Here is a 22,169-nt window from a genome sequence, read left to right as displayed (position 1 = left end):
TTATACTGGAGTCAATAAAAAATTCCCTGCTGAAGTGGATTGAATATTGGAGTCGACATGAGGTCAACTTGTATACGAGTATATACGGTACTTCAATTTTAAGAAATTCTACCCTACACCGCGCAAAAAATTACCACTCCTAAGCTTTTATCAAAAAACAAAAGAGGAAATTAGAATATTAAGAAAAAGCTTTCAATTTTTCTGTACAACAGATTGCTTTTATTAAATTGCCGTAAAGTAACATTTTATTGTATGGCCCCCTTTAGTTAGATAAGAATACAGCCTGTCTGTAGAATCCTGGAGAATTCAATCCCCTGTGGACAGGTCTGTAAGGTGACAAACTATACAATAAAAAGATGTTTTTTGAAAATAGATAAAATGATCGGTTGTACAGACAAATATTAAACCATGGTGTGTGGCCACGTTTAGTGGCCGGTGAAGAGAACGCTCCACCCTGGCGGACTTGCAGCCCAGATTGTGTAATGTGTGTGCAGTGTGGACTCACCCACGGACTGACCGGCAGAATAGGAGTCTGTCCTTGTGCGAGAGCGCTTGTTCCCCTTCAGAGTAGCTGCGGGAAGAGAAGAATAATAATAGTGAACAGTGAGAAAGTGACGAAAGAAGTGACAATTATACTTGCAAATGAGCCGGCGTCTCTGTATCCGCACACTGGGGGAGGGGCAGCCATGTTTGTTGTTGTACAGGAAGTGCAGCCAACAACTGGTCCCCTGGAAGTAGCGGAGAGTATAACTCCTGGCTGCACACTACTACATCCAAGCCGAGCTCTGTGCAGTCTGTGTGTCAGGAGGGAGGGGGCGTCTAGTGGGGGTGCTGGGGGCAAAAGGCGAGGGCATAATCCTCCACCTGTCTGCACAGAATAGGACCAGCATGACTTTCCCGCTACTATATGTTCCTGCAGGAAATACATGCAGCCACTTCCTGCTGGGGTCAGCTGAGTCCCGGGAGCTCTTCTGATTGGCTGGTGAAGCCATGTGATAAGCTATGGACATGAGAAGCCGTGTGATGCAGTCGTGGCACATATGATTGGTTCCCAGAAACGCAGCATATCGGTGAGACATTATAAAACATTCAAACACATTTCAAAAACAGACATAAAAGACAATAAAATGATAAGAAGCAAATAAATGAATAACATGATGATTAAAACAACAGAAGCCATTGACAGATAAATGCATTTCCATGTGTGGCAGAGAAATAAGTTCTGAGGTATTTATAGTGATCATTTGTGAATGAAATGCATTTATACATGAAGAGAACCTGCTCACGCTTATTTGGGGACAATCGCCCACATTCTGCAGACACCCCACATCTCTGCTACCCCAGAAATGAGGAGAAATACGTGTACCCCATATCCAGGCTATACAGGATTCTGGTGGCTAAGCATTGACAGAAAAAATGAGAAAATCTCACTCCCCCACCCCCCAAATATTGCCAGATTATTACAGAATAAGCTTAAAATCCATCCTCAAAAGAAATCCCCATCTGTGCCCCAAAAAAGCCGAGCAGATTTTGTGCTGGAGGAGGTGAATGAGATGCAGATCATTTCAGCTTCATGGAAATTGTATGCATGGTATTGTGGCGCCTGCTGATTGTATGCATGGTATTGTGGCGCCTGCTGATTGTATGCGTGGTGTTGTGGCGCCTGCTGATTGTACGCGTGGTGTTGTGGCGCCTGCAGATTGTATGTGTGGTGTTGTGGCGCCTGCTGATTGTATGCGTGGTGTTGTGGCGCCTGCTGATTGTACGCGTGGTGTTGTGGCGCCTGCTGATTGTATGCGTGGTGTTGTGGCGCCTGCTGATTGTATGCGTGGTGTTGTGGCGCCTGCTGATTGTATGCGTGGTGTTGTGGCGCCTGCTGATTGTACGCGTGGTGTTGTGGCGCCTGCTGATTGTATGCGTGGTGTTGTGGCGCCTGCTGATTGTATGCGTGGTGTTGTGGCGCCTGCTGATTGTATGCGTGGTGTTGTGGCGCCTGCTGATTGTATGCGTGGTGTTGTGGTGCCTGCTGATTGTACGTGTGGTGTTGTGGCGCCTGCAGATTGTATGTGTGGTGTTGTGGCGCCTGCTGATTGTATGCGTGGTGTTGTGGCGCCTGCTGATTGTACGTGTGGTGTTGTGGCGCCTGCAGATTGTATGTGTGGTGTTGTGGCGCCTGCTGATTGTATGCGTGGTGTTGTGGCGCCTGCAGATTGTATGTGTGGTGTTGTGGCGCCTGCTGATTGTACGCGTGGTATTGTGGTGCCTGCTGATGGTATGCATGGTATTGTGGCGCCTGCTGATTGTACGCGTGGTGTTGTGGCGCCTGCTGATTGTATGTGTGGTGTTGTGGCACCTGCTGATTGTATGCGTGGTGTTGTGGCGCCTGCAGATTGTATGTGTGGTGTTGTGGCGCCTGCTGATTGTACGCGTGGTATTGTGGTGCCTGCTGATTGTACGCGTGGTGTTGTGGCGCCTGCTGATTGTACGCGTGGTGTTGTGGCGCGTGCTGATTGTATGTGTGGTGTTGTGGCGCCTGCTGATTGTATGTGTGGTGTTGTAGCGCCTGCGGATTGTATGTGTGGTGTTGTAGCGCCTGCGGATTGTATGTGTGGTGTTGTGGTGCCTGCTGATTGTATGCGTGGTATTGTGGCGCCTGCTGATTGTACGTGTGGTGTTGTGGCGCCTGCAGATTGTATGTGTGGTGTTGTGGCGCCTGCAGATTGTATGTGTGGTGTTGTGGCGCCTGCAGATTGTATGTGTGGTGTTGTGGCGCCTGCAGATTGTATGTGTGGTGTTGTGGCGCCTGCTGATTGTATGCGTGGTGTTGTGGCGCCTGCTGATTGTATGTGTGGTATTGTGGTGCCTGCAGATGGATTGCATACAATGTGCATGCATGCCGATCTCACCCACCTCCTCCCAATACAGAAAGCTGTTATTAGCAGATGAACATAAATATTATAACATGAGCAGATTACATCTCGTCACCTTCGTGTGACGTTGCCTCAGCCATGAAGGGGTTACAGTGTGATGCGGATTGCAGCATGCAGAGCTCATACACACCGTGTGCAAGACGGACATGTTAGTTCTACACAAAACACGCACACAGTCATACAAGTGCATACACATCCTACCCGCATACAGTACACACACACACACACACACACACACACACACCATACACTCAGTATACACACACACACACACACACACACACACCATACACTCAGTATACACACACACACATACACACTACACACTCAGTATACACACACACATACACACTACACATAAAGTACACACACACACAGTCACACACACACAGTCACACACACACACACACACACACAATACCTGCATACAGTACATACACTCAGTGTACACGCACACAGTCACACAAGTGCATACACATCATACATACCTGCATACAGTGTATGCGCACACACACACACACACACACACACACACACACACACACACACACACACCATACCTGCATACAGTACACACACACACGCACCATACACTCAGTACACACACACACGCACCATACACTCAGTACACACACACACACACACACACACACACACACACACACACACACACACACACACACACACACACACACACACACACACACACACACACACACACACACACACACACACACACACACACACCTGCATACAGTACATACACACACACACCATATACTCAGTGTACACACACACACTATACACACACACACACACACACACACACACACACACTATAAACACACACACACAAACACACACACACAAACACACACACACAAAGTACATACACAACAAAGTACACTTGACCCAAGGGAAACATGGAGGCTGCCTCTGCTGCACCCCCTCCTAATAAGGATGCGAGTTTCCTGGCCTGAGCTTGCAGCATGCCACCACTGTGGTCAGGAAGTTTATTCTGCACACTTCTTCAGGCAGCCATTCAGACTAAACTTTGTTCCTTTAGGATAAAGTCAGGACTAGTTATAGACCCTCAAGTTGTTGTTGCTGTCTTTGTCCCTGCTAAGAATTCCATGAGTACCCCAAAGATCTTGGTGTTTTAGCAGAGCTCCCCAACCCTGTCCTCAAGGCCCACCAACAGTACATGTTTTTCAAAAAACTACAAACATGCACAGGTGAGGTAATTAGTGTCTCAGCAGAGCTGATTAACTTCCTCTGTGGATTTCCACAAAACATGCACTGTTGGTGGGCCTTGAGGACAGGGTTGGAGAACATTGCTCTACAGAGTTACAAACCTCTGGTGCTCTACAGAGAGTCCCCAAGACCTACTCCACTACAGAGAGTCCATGAGGTCTGGTGCTCTACAGAGAGTCCATGAGGTCTGGTGCTCTACAGAGAGTCCAAGAGGTCTGGTTCTCTACAGAGAGTCCATGAGGTCTGGTGCTCTACAGAGTTACAAACCTCTGGTGCTCTACAGAGAGTCCCCAAGACCTACTCCACTACAGAGAGTCCATGAGGTCTGGTGCTCTACAGAGAGTCCATGAGGTCTGGTGCTCTACAGAGAGTCCAAGAGGTCTGGTTCTCTACAGAGAGTCCATGAGGTCTGGTGCTCTACAGAGAGTCCATGAGGTCTGGTGCTCTACAGAGAGTCCATGAGGTCTGTTGCTCTACAGAGAGTCCATAGGGTCTGCTGCTCTACAGAGAGTCCATGAGGTCTGGTGCTCTACAGAGAGTCCATGAGGTCTGGTGCTCTACAGAGAGTCCATGAGGTCTGGTGCTCTACAGAGAGTCCATGAGGTCTGGTGCTCTACAGAGAGTCCATGAGGTCTGGTGCTCTACAGAGAGTCCATGAGGTCTGGTGCTCTACAGAGAGTCCATGAGGTCTGGTGCTCTACAGAGAGTCCATGAGGTCTGGTGCTCTACAGAGAGTCCATAGGGTCTGGTGCTCTACAGATAGTCCATAGGGTCTGGTGCTCTACAGAGAGTCCATAGGGTCTGGTGCTCTACAGAGAGTCCATAGGGTCTGGTGCTCTACAGAGAGTCCATAGGGTCTGGTGCTCTACAGAGAGTCCATGAGGTCTGGTGCTCTACAGAGAGTCCATAGGGTCTGGTGCTCTACAGAGAGTCCATAGGGTCTGGTGCTCTACAGATAGTCCATAGGGTCTGGTGCTCTACAGAGAGTTCATAGGGTCTGGTGCTCTACAGAGAGTCCATAGGGTCTGGTGCTCTACAGAGAGTCCATGAGGTCTGGTGCTCTACAGAGAGTCCATGAGGTCTGGTGCTCTACAGAGAGTCCATGAGGTCTGGTGCTCTACAGAGAGTCCATGAGGTCTGGTGCTCTACAGAGAGTCCATGAGGTTTGGTGCTCTACAGAGAGTCCATGAGGTCTGGTGCTCTGCAGAGAGTCCATGAGGTCTGGTGCTCTACAGAGAGTCCATGAGGTCTGGTGCTCTACAGAGAGTCCATAGGGTCTGGTGCTCTACAGAGAGTCCATGAGGTCTGGTGCTCTACAGAGAGTCCATGAGGTCTGGTGCTCTACAGAGAGTCCATGAGGTCTGGTGCTCTACAGAGAGTCCATGAGGTCTGGTGCTCTACAGAGAGTCCATGAGGTCTGGTGCTCTACACAGAGTCCATGAGGTCTGGTGCTCTACAGAGAGTCCATGAGGTCTGGTGCTCTACAGAGAGTCCATGAGGTCTGGTGCTCTACAGAGAGTCCATGAGGTCTGGTGCTCTGCAGAGAGTCCATGAGGTCTGGTGCTCTGCAGAGAGTCCATAAGGTCTGGTGCTCTACACAGAGTCCATGAGGTCTGGTGCTCTACAGAGAGTCCATGAGGTCTGGTGCTCTGCAGAGAGTCCATGAGGTCTGGTGCTCTACAGAGAGTCCATGAGGTCTGGTGCTCTACAGAGAGTCCATGAGGTCTGGTGCTCTACAGAGAGTCCATGAGGTCTGGTGCTCTACAGAGAGTCCATGAGGTCTGGTGCTCTACAGAGAGTCCATGAGGTCTGGTGCTCTACAGAGAGTCCATGAGGTCTGGTGCTCTACACAGAGTCCATGAGGTCTGGTGCTCTACAGAGAGTCCATGAGGTCTGGTGCTCTACAGAGAGTCCATGAGGTCTGGTGCTCTACAGAGAGTCCATGAGGTCTGGTGCTCTACAGGTCGTCAGGTCAGAAGTCAGAGGACAATAACAGAAACCTTGCATTAGCCATAATTTTTCCCAGCCTCCTAAGATGTTGTTTCTTATTTTGTCTTCCTTTGGAGGAAACTCTCCATCATAGGGTCACAGACAGCAATAAAATACCAAATGGAAGCTGACAAGGGGAAAGAGCAATGTGGCAGCAGGAAACTTGCATTTTCAGTGGGAGGGGATGAAAGGCTGCCCCCCATTTCTATCTATACAGGTTCTTTTTATGGTGGCAGAGGGGCAGAGTACGTGCTATGCAGAAACTCAGGACACACATTGTGGAAGGATACATGAACACACAATACATTGTCCAGAAACTCTCTCTATATCCTTCTTATGACCAGCAGTCAGTATAAACAGAGCACTGGGCAGCCGGGAAACGTTTCTCTACTGGGCGGCTATACTTGGGAGGTACACAGTGTACATGAGACCAGGGCAGTCGGTTATCCCACACGCTGGAGAGGAGGGCACATCAGTCAGCGCTGGTCAGTTGCTGCATCTAGAAGCACAAAGCCAAGTCATGCCAAGCCCATGTTACAGTCAGTTATGTGCAGTTAGTGGGCGGCTCCTTTGCTGGTCTCCCGGCTACGAAGCAAAACCTGCCAATAGCAGAAATTCAGAATTGTCCAGAGTTCTGGGCAACAGAGAACCAACTCTCAGCAGGCAGGAACTGGGCGATTACCCAGAATCCCTGGCAGCAGGCAGAGTCCCAGCCACTACCCAGAATCCCAGAATCCCTGTCAGCAGGCAGAAACTGGGCGATTACCCAGAGTCCCTAGCAGTAGGCAGGAAATGGGTGATTACCCAGAATCCCTGTCAGCAGGCAGAAACTGGGTGATTACCCAGAGTCCCTAGCAGTAGGCAGGAAATGGGTGATTACCCAGAGTCCCTAGCAGTAGGCAGGAAATGGGTGATTACCCAGAATCCCTAGCAGTAGGCAGGAAATGGGTGATTACCCAGAATCCCTGTCAGCAGGCAAAAACTGGGCGATTACCCAGCGTCCCTAGCAGTAGGGAGGAAATGGGTGATTACCCAGAATCCCTGGCAGCAGGCACAAACTGGGTGATTACCCAGAATACCTGGCAGCAGGCAGAATCCCATCCACTACCCAGAATCCCTGGCAGCAGGCAGAAACAGTGTGATTATCCAGAATCCCTAGCAGCAGGCAGAATCCCACTGATTACCCAGAATCCCTGACAGCAGGCAGAAACAGTGCGATTACCCAGAATCCCTAGCAGCAGGCAGAATCCCACTGATTACCCAGAATCCCTGACAGCAGGCAGAAACAGTGCGATTACCCAGAATCCCTGGCAGCAGGCAGAATCCCTGGAAGCAGGCAGAGTTCCAGCCACTACCCAGAATCCCTGGCAGCAGGCAGAATCCCAGCCACTACCCAGAATCCCTGGCAGCAGGCAGAATCCCATCCACTACCCAGAATCCCTGGCAGCAGGCAAAAACAGTGCGATTACCCAGAATCCCTAGCAGCAGGCAGAATCCCAGTGATTACCCAGAATCCCTGACAGCAGGCAGAATATAGGCCTGGATTGGTGGAAGTGAATTTCTTCCGGGGATCAGTGGAGATTTGAACATTTGAATATCTGTTGTTCAGCTCATGTTTTCCCATCACCCCGACCATGCTGACATCACACAAACTAAACGTCCACCAAGATGACTGTCCTCCACATTGTATGGGTAACCTCATGGTAGCTGGAGAAAATGGGGGATTGTTGAGATAGTGTTAGTTATCCAGAGTGTTAGTGCCTGAAGTAAGCAAGCCTTACCGGTCCTGTCCCAATACATATCCTCCACGTCACTATGCTTGTACTCACTGTCCATGAGTCTCCAGTTGAGGAGCGGGTCATAAACAAAGGCTTCTAGCACGGCCATGACACTGTCTTTATGCTCCCGCAGGACCTCCATTACCGTATGGCAGGTGATGCGGTAATTGCCATCCAAGCCCGTCACCTGCAGGTAAGACCACCACAAATGAAAGCGCCTCAGGAACCTACAGATTGCATATTACTTACAGCTCAGCAACCATCACGCACCTCCATAGCATTGGTCAGCATTCTGGTTAGTCGGAACGGGATCTTCTCTGGGAACTTTTCTCTGGTCATAGCCACCTTCAGGATGATAATAAGAAAATGGTTAGCCCTCCACAACATGAAGACGATTCAGAGAACCCGAATCCTAAACCAATGCATGAACTGTGATTATAAAATGAATGAATGAGCTGTGATTATAAAATGAATGAATGAGCTGTGATCCTAAACCAATGAATGAGCTGTGATCCTAAACCAATGAATGAGCTGTGATCCTAAACCAATGAATGAGCTGTGATCCTAAACCAATGAATGAGCTGTGATCCTAAACCAATGAATGAGCTGTGATCCTAAACCAATGAATGAGCTGTGATCCTAAACCAATGAATGAGCTGTGATCCTAAACCAATGAATGAGTTGTGATCCTAAACAAATGAATGAGCTGTGATCCTAAACCAATGAATGAGCTGTGATCCTAAACCAATGAATGAGCTGTGATCCTAAACCAATGAATGAGCTGTGATCCTAAACCAATGAATGAGCTGTGATCCTAAACCAATGAATGAGCTGTGATCCTAAACCAATGAATGAGCTGTGATCCTAAACCAATGAATGAGCTGTGATCCTAAACCAATGAATGAGCTGTGATCCTAAACCAATGAATGAGCTGTGATCCTAAACCAATGAATGAGCTGTGATCCTAAACCAATGAATGAGCTGTGATCCTATACCAATGAATGAGCTGTGATCCTAAACCAATGAATGAGCTGTGATCCTAAACCAATGAATGAGCTGTGAATCTAAACCAATGAATGAGCGGTGATCCTAAACCAATGAATGAGCTGTGATTCTAAACCAATGAATGAGCTGTGATCCTAAACCAATGAATGAGCTGTAATTCTAAACCAATGAATGAGCGGTGATCCTAAACCAATGAATGAGCTGTGATCCTAAACCAATGAATGAGCTGTGAGCCTAAACCAATGAATGAGCTGTAATCCTAAACCAATGAATGAGCTGTGATCCTAAACCAATGAATGAGCTGTGATCCTAAACCAATGAATGAGCTGTAATCCTAAACCAATGAATGAGCTGTGATTCTAAACCAATGAATGAGCTGTGATCCTAAACCAATGAATGAGCTGTGATCCTAAACCAATGAATGAGCTGTAATCCTAAACCAATGAATGAGCGGTGATCCTAAACCAATGAATGAGCGGTGATCCTAAACCAATGAATGAGCTGTAATCCTAAACCAATGAATGAGCTGTGATCCTAAACCAATGAATGAGCTGTGATCCTAAACCAATGAATGAGCTGTAATCCTAAACCAATGAATGAGCTGTGATTCTAAACCAATGAATGAGCTGTGATCCTAAACCAATGAATGAGCTGTGATCCTAAACCAATGAATGAGCTGTGATCCTAAACCAATGAATGAGCTGTGATCCTAAACCAATGAATGAGCTGTGATCCTAAACCAATGAATGAGCTGTGATCCTAAACCAATGAATGAGCTGTGATCCTAAACCAATGAATGAGCGGTGATCCTAAACCAATGAATGAGCTGTGATCCTAAACAAATGAATGAGCGGTGATCCTAAACCAATGAATGAGCTGTGATCCTAAACCAATGAATGAGCTGTGATCCTAAACCAATGAATTAGCTGTAATCCTAAACCAATGAATGAGCTGTGATCCTAAACCAATGAATGAGCTGTGATCCTAAACCAATGAATGAGCTGTGATTCTAAACCAATGAATGAGCGGTGATCCTAAACCAATGAATGAGCTGTGATTCTAAACCAATGAATGAGCTGTGATCCTAAACCAATGAATGAGCTGTAATTCTAAACCAATGAATGAGCGGTGATCCTAAACCAATGAATGAGCGGTGATCCTAAACCAATGAATGAGCTGTGATCCTAAACAAATGAATGAGCTGTGATCCTAAACCAATGAATGAGCTGTAATCCTAAACCAATGAATGAGCGGTGATCCTAAACCAATGAATGAGCTGTGATCCTAAACCAATGAATGAGCTGTGAGCCTAAACCAATGAATGAGCTGTGATCCTAAACCAATGAATGAGCTGTGATCCTAAACCAATGAATGAGCTGTGATCCTAAACCAATGAATGAGCTGTAATCCTAAACCAATGAATGAGCTGTGATTCTAAACCAATGAATGAGCTGTGATCCTAAACAAATGAATGAGCTGTAATCCTAAACCAATGAATGAGCGGTGATCCTAAACCAATGAATGAGCTGTGATCCTAAACCAATGAATGAGCTGTGAGCCTAAACCAATGAATGAGCTGTAATCCTAAACCAATGAATGAGCTGTGATCCTAAACCAATGAATGAGCTGTGATCCTAAACCAATGAATGAGCTGTAATCCTAAACCAATGAATGAGCTGTGATTCTAAACCAATGAATGAGCTGTGATCCTAAACCAATGAATGAGCTGTGATCCTAAACCAATGAATGAGCTGTGATCCTAAACCAATGAATGAGCTGTGATCCTAAACCAATGAATGAGCTGTGATCCTAAACCAATGAATGAGCTGTGATCCTAAACCAATGAATGAGCTGTGATCCTAAACCAATGAATGAGCTGTGATCCTAAACCAATGAATGAGCTGTGATCCTAAACCAATGAATGAGCTGTGATCCTAAACCAATGAATGAGCTGTGATCCTAAACCAATGAATGAGCTGTGATTCTAAACCAATGAATGAGCGGTGATCCTAAACCAATGAATGAGCTGTGATCCTAAACCAATGAATGAGTTGTGAGCCTAAACCAATGAATTAGCTGTAATCCTAAACCAATGAATGAGCTGTGATTCTAAACCAATGAATGAGCGGTGATCCTAAACCAATGAATGAGCTGTGATCCTAAACCAATGAATGAGCTGTGATCCTAAATCAAGTTGTTACAGAGAAAACTAGATCTGCACAAGATGCTATAACCGGCTGCAGGTCACCGAGACAATAAGGGCTGTGGATGGGGAGTTGGAGTCGGGGCAATTTTGGGTTCCTGGAGTCGGAGGAATTATAAACTGAGGAGTCGGAAATTTGAGTCAGATGAATTTTGCATAAAATCCACAGCCCTGGTAAGTATTAGACTAAGGAGTTGGAGTCGAGGAGTCAGAGCCATTTTGGATACCTGGAGTCGAAGTTGGAGTCAGTGGTTTCATAAACCGAGGAGTCGGATGATTTTTGTACCGACTCTACAGCCCTGGAGACAACTAGATCTGCACAAGATGCTGTAACCGGCCGCAGGTCACCGAGACAACTAGATCTGTATGAGATGCTGTAACCGGCTGCACACTGGGCCGCAGGTCACCGAGACAACTAGATCTGTACAATATGCTGTAACCGGCTGCAGGTCACCGAGACAACTAGATCTGTATGAGATGCTGTAACCGGCTGCAGACTGGGCCGCAGGTCACCGAGACAACTAGATCTGTACGATATGCTGTAACCGGCTGCAGGTCACCGAGACAACTAGATCTGTATGAGATGCTGTAACCGGCTGCAGACTGGGTCGCAGGTCACCGAGACAACTAGATCTGTACGAGATGCTGTAACCGGCCGGAGGTCACCGAGACAACTAGATCTGTACGAGATGCTGTAACCGGCCGCAGGTCACCAAGACAACTAGATATGTATAAGATGCTGTAACCGGCTGCAGACTGGGCCGCAGGTCACCGAGACAACTAGATCTGTACGAGATGCTGTAACCGGCTGCAGGTCACCGAGACAACTAGATCTGTATGAGATGCTGTAACCGGCTGCAGACTGGGTCGCAGGTCACCGAGACAACTAGATCAGTACGAGATGCTGTAACCGGCCGCAGGTCACCAAGACAACTAGATCTGTACGAGATGCTGTAACCGGCTGCAGACTGGGCCGCAGGTCACCGAGACAACTAGATCTGTACGAGATGCTGTAACCGGCTGCAGCCTGTGCTGCAGGTCACCGAGACAAGTAGATCTGTACAAGAAATTGAACGTGTCCCCAGCAATCATCCACCCCCGGCTGCGGTACTAAGGTCACATGACAGGAAATACAGCGGCCCATAACATGTACGGCAAGTTGGCCTATCAGAGTTGTGTGTGAGTACTGCGGGATCCTATGCCTGGTAAATAACATTGGTGAGTGTTTCCCCCCCTCTCCTCTGCCCATCTGCTACACGTTAAATGTCCCCATCACCCACTTATTTCCCTCATCTTAATATGTAGTATTTAGAGCCATAATCAGATTTAGGACAATGTTTTTCCAAGCATTGGCAATCAACAAGCGCACAAGGCTCCATTCCTGGATAATGCGTCCTTCTGGCATGACCTCACCACCAGATAAAGGCCAGCTATTATAAGAAATGGCTGCTCTACCATGTCACTACAGATCACAGGAGTGTGTACAATATGGGGCCACAAACACTCTACTTATAAGGAGGAACCCCGGAGAGCCCCAATGTAAACAATGCGGGCCCAGAAAATGTGTGCTGCGGACATTATAAATCAACATTTACTAAACCTGAACGGAAAATAAACTGAGGAGAAATACTGTATCTGAAGTCTCATCCCAAACAGGACTCTCCTAGAATCTCACATTCCTGATGCGGTTCCAGGTCTGGAGATTTACCCACATCACCGGCATCCGCCGCGGCTCTCTATGTCTGCTTAGCTTCCTGCACAGAATAATCATTGTAATGCCAGCAAGTTCTTTGACTATAGTAGGGATGTTAATGCTGGGCACACACTATGAGATTTTCTGCTCGATTTACTGTCAGATCGATTATTTCCAACATGTTCGATTTGCGTTTCGATCGTTTTCCGAGCATTTTCCGATCGATTTCCTATTAAAGTGCACGGAAATCGATCGGAAAATGCTCGGAAAACGATCGAAAAGCAAATCGGACATGTTGTAAATAATCGATCTGACAGTAAATCGACCAGAAAATCTCATAGTGTGTACCCAGCATTAAGGAAACCAGAGATAAACGCTTTCGCACACAATAAACATATCCCCCGATAGATTTTACTAAATAAATACTATACCTGGTATTTTTGCTGCTCTGGAGTGCTGGTTTTTGTGGGCTTTTTTACTACAACTCCATGCAAAACACAGTTCATCAGAAAAGCATATTATTTAGTCGGCTGTGTGCAAAATGAAATCACCATTTCTAAAAACCTCTTATGACTAACAAATATAGATTAAAAAAAAATGTTTTTCAGTATACCCTTACATTAGCAGCTCGGCCCATCTCATCACAGCTCTCTGTAATGCTGCAAATGCACAGAACAGGAAAGCAGAGCCACAAGGGGGCAAGCTTGGGCTTGAAAAGACATCAGAGAAGACAGACTCCGCTATAATGATTCCTGAGCAAAGCCAGACTGAATGCTCGGGGATTATATCAGAGCTGGTAAAAAGCAGGCTGAGCAGTGAAGAATGAAACAGAAAGCAGGGTAGGTGTTTTCTCTAATGTTCCCACTGATGGGATTAGATTGTGAGCTCCTCTGAGGACAGTCAGTGACATGACTATGTACTCTGTAATGTGCTGCAGAAGATGTCAGTGTTATATAAATACATAATAATAATATGGTAAGACATTAGACTATGACTATGGTAGGATTAGAGTGTGAGCTCCTCTGAGGACAGTCAGTGACATGACTATGTACTCTGTAATGTGCTGCAAGGAGATGTCAGTGCTATATAAATACATAATAATAATATGGTAGGACATTAGACTATGACTATGGTAGGATTAGATTGTGAGCTTCTCTGAGGACAGTCAGTGACATGACTATGTACTCTGTACAGTGCTGCAGAAGATGTCAGTGCTATATAAATACATAATAATAATTTGGTAGGACATTAGACTATGACTATGGTAGGATTAGATTGTGAGCTCCTCTGAGGACAGTCAGTGACATGACTATGTACTCTGTAATGTGCTGCAGAAGATGTCAGTGCTATATAAATAATAATAATAATATGGTAGGACATTAGACTATGACTATGGTAGGATTAGAGTGTGAGCTCCTCTGAGGACAGTCAGTGACATGACTATGTGCTCTGTAATGTGCTGCAGGAGATATCAGTGCTATATAAATACATAATAATAATATGGTAGGACATTACACTATGACTATGGTAGGATTAGATTGTGAGCTCCTCTGAGGACAGTCAGTGACATGACTATGTACTCTATAATGTGCTGCAGGAGATGTCAGTTCTATATAAATACATAATAATATGGTAGGACATTACACTATGACTATGGTAGGATTAGATTGTGAGCTCCTCTAAGGACAGTCAGTGACATGACTATGTGCTCTGTAAAGTGCTGCAGAAGATGTCACTGCTATATAAATACATAATAATAATAATATGGTAGGACATTAGACTATGACTATGGAAGGATTAGAGTGTGATTTCTTCTGAGAACAGTCAGTGACATGACTATGTACTCTGTAATATGCTGCAGGAGATGTCAGTGCTATATAAATACATAATAATATGGTAGGACATTACACTATGACTATGGTAGGATTAGAGTGTGAGCTCCTCTGAGGACAGTCAGTGACATGAGTATGTGCTCTGTAATGTGCTGCAGAAGATGTCAGTGCAATACAAATACATAATAATAATATGGTAGGACATTAGGCTATGACTATGGTAGGATTAGATTGTGAGCTCCTCTGAGGACAGTCAGTGACATGACTATGTACTCTGTACAGTGCTGCAAAAGATGTCAGTGCTATATAAATACATAATAATAATATGGTAGGACATTAGGCTATGACTATGGTAGGATTAGAGTGTGAGCTTCTCTGAGGACAGTCAGTGACATGACTATGTACTCTGTACAGTGCTGCAGAAGATGTCAGTGCTATATAAATACATAATAATAATTTGGTAGGACATTAGACTATGACTATGGTAGGATTAGATTGTGAGCTTCTCTGAGGACAGTCAGTAACATGACTATTTACTCTGTAATGTGCTGCAGAAGATGTCAGTGCTATATAAATACATAATAATAATATGGTAGGACATTAGACTATGACTATGGTAGGATTAGATTGTGAGCTCCTCTGTGGACAGTCAGTAACATGACTATGTACTCTGTAATGTGCTGCAGAAGATGTCAGTGCTATATAAATACATAATAATAATATGGTAGGATATTAGACTATGACTATGGTAGGATTAGAGTGTGAGCTCCTCTGAGGACAGTCAGTGACATGACTATGCACTCTGTAAAGTGCTGCAGAAGATGTCAGTGCTATATAAATACATAATAATATGGTAGGACATTAGATTATGACTATGGTAGGATTAGAGTGTGAGCTCCTCTGAGGACAGTCAGTGACATGACTATGTACTCTGTAATGTGCTACAGGAAATGTCAGTGCTATATAAATACATAATAATAATATGGTAGGACATTAGACTATGACTATGGCAGGATTAGAGTGTGAGCTCCTCTGAGAACAGTCAGTGACATGACTATGTACTCTGTAATGTGCTGCAGGAGATGTCAGTGCTATATAAATACATAATAATAATATGGTAGGACATTAGACTAGTATGACTATGGTAGGATTAGAGTGTGAGCTCCTCTGAGGACAGTCAGTGACATGTATCGTACTGCAGAAGATGTCAGTGCTGTACATAATACACATAATCTCAGGTATGATGATTGAATATATGATAAATCAGTAATCACCTCAAAGCAATCCCCAAAGTCGATGTGCAGGATTTTGCCGCTGAGTCGGTCCAGCATGAGGTTGGAGGGGTGTCTGTAAAGTGAGAGGAAAAAGAAGTCAGGTGACCGTGATCAGGAGACCACCCCCCCCCCCTCGATCCCACAGCTCCGGGACCCCCAGCCACCCCACACACAATGGCTGCAAACGGAAATTAAAGCAGACAGAGGCATGCAGAGCCCCATTGAGGCTAAATACATGCCTTGAATGCAAATCAGATGCAAATTATGTACTAATTCCTAATCTAAATATGCAGATTGAAGCACATGAATGCAGCTAGCCAAAAAGTATACTTATGTTACCTTTGTACAGCATGAGAAATTGGCAGCTCTTTCAGACAGAGGCTGTACCTGAATTAGCTATTTGCAAAGATGTGCAGAGCTCCAAAATATGGCCAAAATTAAACATCATGCATTCAAAACAGGCACAGCAAAGGAAGGTATTAGCTTCTGTATAAATAATATATGCACAATTTATACCGAAGCTAACACCTTCCTTTGCTGTACCTGTTTTGAATGCATGTTGTGTAATATTGTCCATATTGTGGAGCTCTGCACATCTTTGCAAATAGCTAATTCGGGTACAGCCTCTGTCTGAAAGCGCTGTAAATTTCCCTGCTGAACCCACATTACAGCCAGACCCATATTATACCCAAACCCACATCACAGCCCATCACACGGCCCACAGGTAAGCAGAGCACAGTCCATGGGGTTTTCCCTTTACAGTCAAATCCAGCATCAGCAGCTGAAAATCACATAACAAATGGTGGCTGGACCTGAAGCAGCTAACAGCAGTCTGTGTGGGTGGAGCTTCAGCCTGGCTCAGCATCATCCCAGTCTCCATACTGAAGGTCACAGCCGGTAGGTCGGGAGTTTGTGTGTTTCATGCCATTGTGTTTTTAAAGATGGTGTAAGCTGAATTTGATGCAACGACCCATTTATCAAGTGAGGTGGTATTGTTGTGTATTTATACTGCTGTGGGTGGAATACAGTCAGAGCTTATGTTTTAGTTTGGTTCCCTGTAGTCAGAGGGATGTGATGGCTGTACCAAATCCAGGGCTGTCCTGCTGATTCTGTGTCTCTAATATAAAGCCCAGCGGGTGTGATTCAACTCTGGCCATGCTTGTTTCATGTGAGTGATTCAGACACCACTGCAGCCAAAGAGATCAGCAGGACAGCCAGCCAACTGGTATTGTTTAACAGGAAATAAATATGGCAGCCTCCATATACCTCTCACTTCAATTGTCCTTCAGTGTTAGAATAAATCCTCCATTGGCCATCTCTGTAACATGACATCCCACTAACAGCACATTGCCCACCTGTGTCACCTACCTGTCGCCCAGCCCTATGATGTAGCCCAACCATATCACCTACCTGTCACCCAGCCCCAGGATGTAGCCCACCCATGTCACCTACCTGTCGCCCAGCCCCAGGATGTAGCCCACCCATGTCACCTACCTGTCGCCCAGCCCCAGGATGTAGCCCACCCATGTCACCTACCTGTCGCCCAGCCCCAGGATGTAGCCCACCCATGTCACCTACCTGTCGCATAGCCCCAGGATGTAGCCCACCCATGTCACCTACCTGTCGCCCAGCCCCAGGATGTAGCCCACCCATGTCACCTACCTGTCGCCCAGCCCCAGGATGTAGCCCACCCATGTCACCTACCTGTCGCCCAGCCCCAGGATGTAGCCCACCCATGTCACCTACCTGTTGCCCAGCCCCAGGATGTAGCCCACCCATGTCACCTACCTGTCGCCCAGCCCCAGGATGTAGCCCACCATAGACATCACAGCCAGGGAACGGGTGTAATTGGTTCTTCTATCAAACCAGACCTGTAAAGGAAGACAAAATAAACTTATATATATATATATATATATATCTAGAAACCTTTCCTGGTGCCCCCCCAAGAAACTGAGAGGAACCCCAAAGCTCCACTTCAGCCCCACCCACATTATTACATACGCAGTCAGAGAATGGGTGGCTTTCCGCTCATCTGGTTGCAGCGAGATGATATCACTTCCTGTGCACTTAGTACAAACATCAGCTAAACACAACATCTACACTCCAGCTAAAGTTTCTAGCTCAGAGCTGCGAGTTGCGCTACGGCGCAAGCATCGCATCCCAGAGTGAGACGTCTATTGATTGCACACATTGGTTCCCCATCAGGTTCGTTTGACAGAACGCAAGGGGATTGGTCGCCATATGGCAGAAGTACAATGTTATTGGCTAGTGCCCATGTCTTAAGAGTATATAAAGCTGGTTTTGTTGTTCCACCTCCAAAACGTCGTTGATCCTATAGCAGAATGTCTTTGTGTCTGCAATGAATTGAAGAGCTAAATACATCTTGATGGTGCTGGTCCTCATCTTTTGCATTGACTGTTTGGGACCTTCATGCTGTGGGTCTCAGAGACCTGGCACATCACACCTATAAAATTGCAGAAGTGCGCCCTAGCTTCACTGTTCTTCTAACCCAGAGCTCGAGATCTTCTGGCCGGTGTCTGCTGGTTTGTGTGCGATCAGCAAAGGGATAACCACTTCCAGTAGAGCTACTGAGAATAAGGACTGGCGGGAATGTCCCTAGCAGGGACACATAGCCATAAAAACCTGACAGTGGTTTAGCCTTTCTGTACTTCATCCAAAGCTGGAAGAAACTGGTCTGGAGCTTTTCTTTAGGAGATGGTCAATGGGATGCTATTAATTCCAACATGTATGCAGATTCACTGTCTCAGAGATATATATATGTATGACATACACTGAACAAAGAGACCCTGTCTGTAACAGCCTCCCCCCCCAGATACTTACCTCAAGAGGGGGAAGAAGCCTCTGGATCGTAATGTGGTTTCCCCTGTTCTTTTCTGTCCCTGTGCTGGCACCCCCGAAACCACAGCCGAGGATGTCGGTTGTGGCGCAGTAGCGCCTTTCCGATCCGGCTCAGGTGGAAATATCTGAGCCTGATCGGGGTCTACTCTCAAGCTGCATGAAGCCAGAAGAATGGGTGTGTCACAAATCCTTTTACCAACTGCTTAAAGATACACTGCACTAAATAAAAGTGCTCCTGAGGGGTACTTATCCCGGGAGCAGGAAGCCTCTGGATTCTATCGCGGGTTCCCCTGTCCTCCTCCATCCCACGGCGGTCTCTCTCTGGCCCTCGCAATGCACAGCCTACAATTTGACAGATTGAGCAATATTTACCTTCCCTGGCTCCAGTGGGTGGCGCTGTTGCAGCTCTCGCTCGGAAATAGCCGATCTTAGTCTGGTTTGTTCCACTGCGCAGGCGTGTTGCACCTGTGCGGTACAGCAGACCTGACCGACATCGGCTATTCCCATCTATTTCTGAGCTGAGAGCCGCAACAGCGCCCCCGCTGGAGCCGGGGAAGGTAAATATTTACATGGCCGCCGTTTGTGGACCTCTTGCCAGACCACTGAGGGATAGAGGACGACGGGGGAAGCCTCGATAGGATCTCCAATGAGTACCCCCCCCAGGGGCATCCTTTATATATACAGATTCTTTGTAATTTGTAGTGAAAAAAAGAAAAGTCAGATAGTCCACTATGTAGAGGGAAGACTCTGGATCTCACAGAGCCTTCCCAGTCTTCTCTCGGTGTCGGTATTCCAGCACTGTCCCCGGTTCAGTTTTGGTGCCTCCAGAAGCCCTTGGAAGGCTTCAGAAGCACTTGTGTCCCTGAATGCTTGCACAGTACGTAGGAGCTTGGGGAGGCGAGTGCTTTCAAATCCTTCCAAGGATCCCCGAAGGCGCATTCGACCAGTTGGTCTAATGTGTGCAACCAAGAGTGACAGCGCCCGAACAAGGGGACCAGGAGGCCTCTATAGGGTCCAGAACCTTCCTTAGGTATGCAACTTTTTTTTTTTTGCTTCAGTTTTACTTGAAGTCTTCTGCTAATTGATCTGTATGGGAGGAAGGTGATAAACACCAGCAGAGGCAGCCAGTAAATTATAGACCGCTAAAAGCAGCAAATTATTCCAGATATGAACAGCAAACCACCCAACACTGCAGGCCGTAATTAGCTCTTCATACAAAGTGCCGCTAATGGGGGGGAGAGGCGTCCAAACAAACTACGCCCCACTGTGCCAATGAACCGTTATCTTCAACTTGGACAGGAAATTGTGAAAAGCAGATAAGAAACTGCTGAGAACACTTACAAAAACAAGGCTACAATAAGCAAATTCCACCCGCATGAAGATGTCCTCCTACCTCTGAGCTGGGGCTCTTCAGCCAGAGAAGCTTGGCCAGGTCATCTCCAGCCGTGTTATTCACAGCATGTTCAAAGACCTCCACCTTCTGCATGAGGGTCAGGTGGTCATAATCTGGAGCCATCTGTAAACAGGACACCATCGTTAGTTCTCTGCTGTCACACAAGGCCTGGTGGAAACCCACGGAGACCTCCAGCCTACCCTCAGCATGATGCGGTGCTCTATGTTCAGGAGAATCTTCTTCTTCTCACGGTAGTCCCGGATAAGAGCGTGTAACGTGTCGCAGTGAGGCACCCAGCCAATCAGACCTGAGTTTGTGGACAGAGGGATGACTGCGTATCTCTGGATACTGTGGGGATAGAGCAGAACATTGTCACCTGGAGTTACTTCCTTGTTACTCACCACAGTGAGGCTTCACCGGTGTTACCTGAGGTTCTTCCGCAGAGAAGCCGGGTCGTTTGCCAGCAGAGTGTTCACCAGACCGAAGAGCTGCATGACCCGTTCATCCTGACGCAGGTCCTCGTGGCCCTTCAGCAGAAACATGAATTCATGGCCATTGCTTCCTGCAGGGAGTAAGGAACACATGTACCGTAAAAGAATCAATAGATTGATTGTCTAATGTATCAACTTAAAATGTCCTCCTTCCAAAGAGGCACCTGGTGTCCTAATAGCCATTAGAGATGGTCAATGAGATGTTTTTATGGCTTGCATGCAAATTATATGCTGCTTGGAGCTAGGCCAATCAAATTTGTCAGGAAGTCCAAATAATTGGCCCAAATCTTCATACAACAGCTCAGTGGCCATCATCTACTGATACCAGCCATCACCTTAAAGGGTAGAAACACTTCTTCTGGTGGAGGGTCTATAAGAACATGTGGACTCCTACTGACCTACCCTCCTCCCCAGGATAAATGAACAGCAGATACACATGCTGTCACATTCCATTACTTGTCTTGTGTTACACCCCAATATGTCTTTCTAGCAGCAGCAAACATGGCCGTATTGTAGCAATTACCACTTAATACCTGCGGATGGCATATTCACATCCAACGCTCTAGAAGCTTCTGATGTTCCGTAGGAAGTCTAACACTCAATAGGAGACAAAAGTGACCCACGGGCGGTTTTGCCTTTTCGACGCCCGTTTCAAACTTCTCTTTATCACAGCAGTGAGGTTGCTTGAGGACTCCAACAGGGAAGGTTTTATATTACAAACATTCTACCCATCTGGTGACTATTTCATCAGATGTTCTCCAAGCCAGATGGCAGCAGCTCCTTAATCCTAATATTGCACTGAGAAGCTCTGAATATGGGGGACACCACTGAACATATGGGAGGGGGCACCAATTATGGGGCTGACAAAGAAACGCAGGCCAGGCTGCCTCTGATATCTCATATAACTAGAAGTACGAGAAGCAAAAATCACGCACCCATTAGTGTCAGTTTCCTGGGCCTCTGCTTGGAGGTAATGACTTGTAAAGAAGGCGCTATGGACTGAATACGAATTATCGGTTGATTGGGGTCATATGTTCCTGGCACGGCAAGCTCCAGGTCTCGGCACATCAGTAGTTTGGGTGAGACGTACTGAAGTTCCAGGGAGGTCAGCTGCAATAAAGAAGAAGACGAGATGTAATCTCATGATGCACTGCCACATATCAGCTGAGCCAATGGCTGAGGATGACGCTTACCTGAGGAAGCTGCTTGGAGATTCTTCGGAAGACGTGATAATACAAGTCCCAAGCTTGCGTCAGATCCTTCACGTTGCCAGACTTCATGTATTTCCTGCACCAGTCCTGAGCTTCCATAAGATCTCTCCCATAGGCCTTCAGGGCAGGAAGGAGTGGCGTTCAAGTAATGGGGGAGAAGGGAAAGCAAAGGAAGATCTCAGACAAGCTGTAACACAAGCAAACTAAGAGACAAGGTCCCTTCCAACTAAACTTAGATCTGCTTCATAGTGAGCCTT

At 46.5% G+C, this 22,169-nt stretch overlaps 1 protein-coding gene across 6 annotated transcripts in view; it reads right to left on the bottom strand.

Annotated features, from left to right (window-relative positions):
* Positions 1-22,169, bottom strand: part of MTOR (mechanistic target of rapamycin kinase) — a 347,943-nt gene that overhangs the window by 16,949 nt on the left and 308,825 nt on the right. For 4 of the 6 annotated variants that reach the window (XM_068238758.1, XM_068238761.1, XM_068238762.1 and 1 more), the window contains 10 exons: positions 21,895-22,029; positions 21,637-21,811; positions 20,637-20,772; positions 20,411-20,558; positions 20,211-20,333; positions 17,747-17,829; positions 15,959-16,031; positions 8,222-8,296; positions 7,955-8,138; positions 506-571 (listed from right to left, as the gene is read on the bottom strand). In XM_068238758.1, the coding sequence (XP_068094859.1) occupies positions 506-571; positions 7,955-8,138; positions 8,222-8,296; positions 15,959-16,031; positions 17,747-17,829; positions 20,211-20,333; positions 20,411-20,558; positions 20,637-20,772; positions 21,637-21,811; positions 21,895-22,029 (1,198 nt within the window). The remainder of the gene's footprint in view (positions 1-505; positions 572-7,954; positions 8,139-8,221; positions 8,297-15,958; positions 16,032-17,746; positions 17,830-20,210; positions 20,334-20,410; positions 20,559-20,636; positions 20,773-21,636; positions 21,812-21,894; positions 22,030-22,169) is intronic. The other 2 variants (XM_068238760.1, XM_068238763.1) reach the window with 1 other exon arrangement.

Source organism: Hyperolius riggenbachi, chromosome 6 (genome assembly GCF_040937935.1).
Source record: "Hyperolius riggenbachi isolate aHypRig1 chromosome 6, aHypRig1.pri, whole genome shotgun sequence".
Taxonomy (NCBI): Eukaryota; Metazoa; Chordata; class Amphibia; order Anura; family Hyperoliidae; genus Hyperolius; species Hyperolius riggenbachi.
The sequence above is the reverse complement of the archived record's forward strand: the minus strand, read 5'-3'. Positions and strand labels throughout refer to the sequence as shown.